The sequence below is a fragment of the Corapipo altera genome, unplaced genomic scaffold, assembly GCF_003945725.1.
Source record: "Corapipo altera isolate COAL_440 unplaced genomic scaffold, ASM394572v1 2c, whole genome shotgun sequence".
Lineage (NCBI taxonomy): Eukaryota > Metazoa > Chordata > Aves > Passeriformes > Pipridae > Corapipo > Corapipo altera.
In genome coordinates this window covers 4,963,915-4,970,332 of record NW_020884923.1, presented here as the reverse complement: position 1 = coordinate 4,970,332, position 6,418 = coordinate 4,963,915, and the positions used below count along the sequence as shown (strand labels likewise).

Here is a 6,418-nt window from a genome sequence, read left to right as displayed (position 1 = left end):
GTATATATACATATACAGTATACATACATATACATATATACTGTATACAGTATATATACATATACAGTATACATACATATACTGTATGTATGTAAGTGGTTACAAAAGGTATAAAAAAGAGGATAAATTGTTCTGAGAATTTAGGAACTGTGACTATACTGGGATTTTGTGAAGCAGAAAGTTACAGTAAAATGTTTTCATTTCATTTATACTCAATGTTTGCATTTAAATCCGGAAGAATTAGATTTGTGTGTTCAGGACCTGTGAAATATCTTCTTTGCTGAATTGCTGAGAAATGCCACACTGAAGTCTAGTGGATGAAACTCCACATCCTGTCTGTCCAGTAAATTACAGTCAGTTCAGTAAATTAAAGATTTCTTTGGTCCTCTGCATTCTTATGATGATAATTCTACCAGGTAGAGAGAGATTTCAGAGTCTCAACTGATGATAGCTGTTAGCGATTACTAGTTCTGAGCTTTATTTTGCTTATATATGTAGACTTTAACAATCAGTCAAATCAATTTTCTTTGGAAATAGTTAAAAAATATCTAAGTTTTCTAGGTATTTTCAAATACATGTGCTAGTGTAATGGTTTGGGCATAACGTAACACAGCTAGAAACCTAAAGCAAAGCACCTGAAGCAAAATCACACATTATATTATCCCAATAGGGCCTTTACACATATTTTGTCTGTCCCCTTCAATTAGATTCTAATTTTTTTTTATTCTTTTATGAGAGATTCGTCATTGAGTCTTAATGACACTAAATAGTTTTATACAATGGAATCAACAATCTTCATTTCAGCATCCAATTTAGGGAGCAAGGGCAGTTGATAAGGATTATTTTGGTTTGCACCTGGATACGTAAAAGTGTAGGGAAAAGATCATTATTGAACTGGACTGTAGGGAAAAGATCATTATTGAGCTGGACATAATTCATGACAAATGCTAAGTCTGCATAAACCGTATGAGAAGTCCTAAGAAAATCAATAAGGCTACTTAAAGGCTTAGAGCTTATTGCACTTTATTATATGGTTTTTTGAACTGAGGCAAATATCAGTCATGCCAGTAAAATGAATGAAGATCTTTAGTGTTTACTAATTATACTTCCTTGTGCTTCTTTTTCATTTGATAATTTATATGACTGCTGTCTTGGTTTCAGTATTAAAATGATCCTGGCAGGCTAGATTGAATTTATGATTAAGGTTCAGATTTTCTTTGACACCAGGGAAACAGTGTCCCTGGCAGGGTGAAATGACATTATGAAACATCTGGAAAGTTTTTTCCCTCTTTTGGATGCAGTTTTGCCTTTGAGAACTAAAAGCTGCTAAATTTTTGCCAGTAGCCCAAAGTTTGTTCAAGAGACACACATATAGTATCTGCCTGTTTTTACTGTCATAGCCCTTTTTCTAGTCTTATTAACCCACATGCTAGGTTAAGAGTCTCTGTTTCCTTCAGAGAAGGAAATTGGTGTGAGATCAGAAACAAATCTTCTTGCTTTCTGGCCAAAGAACTGTCAAAGATGAAGAGGAACTCTTAACCATGTACAGAATTCACTTGGAATTGCTAAATGCATGTCTTGTAGCTGAGCTCAGAAGAGTCTTATTGTTGAGGTCGTGGTCTATTCTTTGGTAGGTGTTAAATACCATTCTATTTACCACATTTCTGTTAGCTAAGAAGAGCTTGAATTTCAGCTCTGACCCTTGTCTCTCTCTCTCTAACTTTACAGAAATTGTATGACATTACTTTCAGGTTTCTCAGTCTCTGTGTGGTAGTTTTGAGAATATTCAGCTATAAAACTGAAGAGACTTGCCTATGTTGGCATTATCAGATGAAACAGAGCACCAGGAAATCACAGAAAGGAAGGACATCTCATTCAGCAGGTGTAAGGTTATCTACTAATGATTTTGAAGGTAGAAGAAGCCTGTTTTAATCACCATGGTACATTTGTTCTGTTTTGCTTTGTTAATATGTCATTTTTGCAGAATAGATTAAGTCATCATGCCTAACCTTCCTCAAGATCTGTGAATAACCTTCTCTCCTGTAAGTTTTTTATTATACTAAATTTGAAAAAACCTCTTTGTGGATCATATTGAAACAAAAAAGAAAGCTAAATTTAGCTTTTATTGATGGAATTGGGGCTTTGCAAACTCAAATTTTTGCACAGAAGTTTTAACTAAACTCATCTTGACTGAGCACTGGAACTTTGCTATTGTGCCAAGGAAAAAGGAAAGATTATAAAGGCAAAATCACTTAGTGTAAAAACTTGGTACTTGACTTTTTTATAACTTCTGAGCTTGGTGTTGAGTTTTGATTGGGAAAGGGAGCATATTGGAAGTTTTTGACAGAAACAGTTCATTTTTAAAGGTATGTCTAAACTCTGAAAACAACTTTTTAACTAGTGCCCCAGCTAGATTAAATGTGGGTGGAATTTTTTTGGTTTTTGGTTGTGGTTTTTTTTTTTCATTTGGTTGATTTTTTTGTTTGTGTGGTTGGTTTTTTTGGGGTTTATTTTCTGCTAAAGAACAAAAAGTAGAATCATAGAATATGCTGAGTTGGAAGGGACCCACAAGGTTCATCTAATCCAACTCCTGGCCCTGTGCAGGACACCCCAAGAATCTCACCATGAGCCTGAGAACCATTGTCCAAATGCTTCTTGAACTTGGACAGGCTTGGTGCTGTGATCACTTCCTTTTGTTTACTATTTGGTTAAACAGAAGACTAGGAAATACGTTACCAGATAATATCTGTTCTAAATTACAGTTTTGCTAACTGGAATGCATTTGGCTTCTACTGGATAATCAAACCCAAATTATAAAATGGCAGGAGCTGTGTAGTCGCATGCCTTATTTAGTGCTGGTGCTGTAGCCTACTGAATGCTGTGCAAATTTAAAAGTTGGGAACTGTTCTCCTAGTGAAGAGCAAGTTCATTCTAACAGTAAGGATAACCTTCCTTATCAAGAGGCACCTTGTCCTTGACAAGGGCCCTTTTAAGAGGGAGTTGAATTCCTTTTTGCCCCGTAAATTTGCCTTGCTACTTTCTTTTAATAAGTAAATGGTTTTAACCCATGAAACAGGAGAGTCCAACTTTTTTGCATATCGGGATGGTATCTGTAGCAAAATGTATGTATAGAGCAATGACCCACAACTACAGGTCTTCCTGCATTACAGTTTAAGGTATGGATTCCAGTGACTTCTGTAATCAGCCTTTAACAATATATAGATACAGCATTTTCCCCTACTTCAGACCTAAATAATGTGAAGTCAGAAATGAACATGTATGTGTTTGGCTGGATCTGATCCCTGATCTCAAATATGGCAGGGTTGGGACTTGGAGATATTGGAGATATGCAAAAACCTGACTGGACAGTGTCCTGATCAACCTGCTGTCACTGACCCTCCTTTGACAAGCAGGGCTGAGCTACATTGTCTCAGGATCATCTCAACCCTTCTGTGACAGTGTTACCTTTTTGGCAGCTTTCAACCTGCCAAAGACAGAGATAAGAAAAATGGAAGTTAAGCTAATGCTTTCCACTGAGACACCAGTTCAGTAGGAAACTGCCCATAGGAAACACTACTAAAAGCCACTGGAAATGACTGTGACAGGTTCAGTCCTATCAGTTATTTTGTGGGCTCCAGTGTATTCATTTGCATAAGTTCCACCAGAAAATACTGTGCCATGTCAGACGATATTCTAATGTTGAGAAATTTTGGTCAGAACTTGTGTCAAGGGAGTGATGTACACTTTTAAATTTTAGCTAAGCCAGAACTACATTTGACAGATTATTTTGGTTTTGTATAATCATTTGATATGAAGAATGTCTTTGAAGAACATTCAGAATAACTCTTTCCTGTATCTACACATGATTGGGTAGGGGATGGAAGACGTCGGAAAGATATGGATTCATGTCTCATCTTTCCCATGGATTATTGAGGGTGTTTTTATGTCCTTCTAGAGATCACTTTTATCTTCTGAGCTTCAATTTCTTGCTGTTTGAAGGTGGCCATCCTACAACTCTCCATAAAATTCTTCTGGAAACATTGGACATGCTGAGAGCTGCAGTATGATTAGTAATGTTAACTATTGAAAGAGAATTAACCAGGCTCTCAAGGGATCTAACGAAAGTTTTATTAAGTTCTGTAACAGGATTTTATGCAGCAGAAATAAGCTAAAAACCTTGAGTGTTAGAGTAAAATAGTTTACTTTTTAATGGGTTAATAAGGCACTAAATTTTTAGAGCATTAGTTATTTCAAAAAGTTTGTAAATAATGTAGGTAGTATGTTTTAGAATAAAATATACTCTAAAGACAGTAAAAAAATCAAGTTTTGTTTTTAACGTTTTGCAGTTTATTTGCTGGTGTTACATCTCCATTACTATAACATAGAGAAGTTTAATGTTAAAAAATAGAATAAAGTATTCATAGTAAGTTGTGGAGAGCATCACTGGTAACTGCAGCTTAGTGATAGGTATGTTGTTTGACAGATTTTAGGGAATAAGAGAACATACTTGAATGTTTAATGAAAGGAAGAACTGTGCCTGTTCTAGTTTGATGGAGAATTTTTTGCCTGGCCAGGAGATTAAGAGTACTATAATCACCACAGGTTTACTTTATCACAATTCTTGCTGGGTTTTCTTTACGTTGTTTAAGAGTACTAATTTTCAGTCTTTTCATGGGTTCACTTTACAAACATGCTTGATAATCTGAAATAGTTGTAAAAGTTCCCATGTAAACCCTTTAGGGTCCACTGGATTAATAGAATATACTGCACTAAACTGTTTTTCTAAGAGTCAAAACATGTACAATTCTCTTTTACACTAGAATTTTGCAATAATGATTTACTTAAAGTTTACAAATTATGTTCCTATTACTGGAGTTAATAATTAAAGCTATTAACAAGTACAAAAACAGTGTGGAAATGCTTGATGTACTTGGATACAATGAAGAGGAGTATTCTCCAAGTTCCTACTACAGCTTTCTTACATCTGTTTTGTATGATTCACAGTAAAAGTGGCAGATGTTGGAGACACTTATAGAAGTGCTGTTTGGATAAGCTGAAAATTCAGTCTCTTTACCTAAAGACAGAATTGGGGAACTTGTTTGAATTGCATTTTATTTCCAAATTCCTCCACTGAGTGCAGAGAGAAGCTTTACCTGCTGCAATTTAAGGAAATCTAGCAGTGGAGCACTATGCTGAATGACACACATCATTTTCCTGAAGCAGAGGAGCATATTTTGAACTGTCATTTTACTTCAATGTTTGTTTCACTTTTTGGATGTGTTTGCATCTCTTTTACAAATGTTTTGAGTACTATAGGCAGTTAGATCAAAGAGCCTTTCAGAAAAGAGGAAATTAGAAGGGCATAATTCTTCTTTTTTAACCACTGGGTCCCAGTTAGAGCCTTACACAGGTAAAAGCAGAAAAATTAGGTAACTTAGAACAACTGGAAAGGAAAAGTTCATATGTACAAGACTACAATGTAATAAAATGTCAGCTAGAAAAGCAAACCTAAGAGAATACCAGAGAGTTTACATCTTGCCACATCTTTAGAGAGAAGAAACTAAATGCAGAGATGAGAGGGCAAAACAAGAAAAGATTTGTTTTATTCTTCCCATCCTCGCTTTAAGGACTGATCTCCACTTACTGTGTTGAAAGAAGTAAGCTTTTCTATGTTTAAGCTTATTTTGCAGAGCTTCAAAAGCTTAATTGGTTTTGCTGCGTTACCAGTACCTGCACTTTATTGTTTTGCGAAGTGTGGAGTATGACAGGCAGCAACTTCAGAGCAAGTTGTGAGTGGCACACTGCTGAAAGCTTCTCAAAGCAGATGTTGAACCACAGGCCCAAAACCCGACATTCTTTAAAATCTGGAATTTTTTAATAAAGAAAAGTACTTTTGTTAAGTGGTTATTTTTTCCTTATCTATTCTCAGGGTTGCTCTTGTGGAAAATATTCCTGAAGGGATCAACTATTCAGACAGTGCACCATCCCATTTGTCTCTTTTCCAAGGCTGGATGAATTTGCTTAATATGGCTGAAAAGTCTGTTGACATAGTATCTTCCCAGTGGGACCTCAATCACAGTCATCCATCAGCATGCCAGGTATGTTCTAGCCTAACAAAAGAGTGGAACTTTAGTAGTGTGTTCTTGTTGTTACACTATTAATTTTATAGAACTACGACCCTTCCCTGTAGCAGACCTGTTTTGTTTGGGTAGTCTAAAAATTGATTTTCTTATGGGGATTTTCCTGCCAATACAATAGTTTTCTGAGAGTGGTGGTATGCCTGGACTAGATAACATTCAACACATACTCATATCACTTCCATCTTCGGAAAGGGTGTAATTGTGTAATCTTAAGAAAGCTGCCAAATTGTACCTATATTAGCACATCCATAATTTAGGAATATTCATAAATCTATACA

General features: G+C 35.7%; 1 protein-coding gene across 5 annotated transcripts in view; it reads left to right on the top strand.

Moving 5' to 3' along the window:
- PLD5 (phospholipase D family member 5) overlaps nt 1-6,418 on the top strand; it is a 171,920-nt gene that overhangs the window by 100,205 nt on the left and 65,297 nt on the right. For all 5 annotated transcript variants that reach the window (XM_027657223.1, XM_027657225.1, XM_027657226.1 and 2 more), the window contains exon 3: nt 5,930-6,098. In XM_027657223.1, the coding sequence (XP_027513024.1) occupies nt 5,930-6,098 (169 nt within the window). The remainder of the gene's footprint in view (nt 1-5,929; nt 6,099-6,418) is intronic.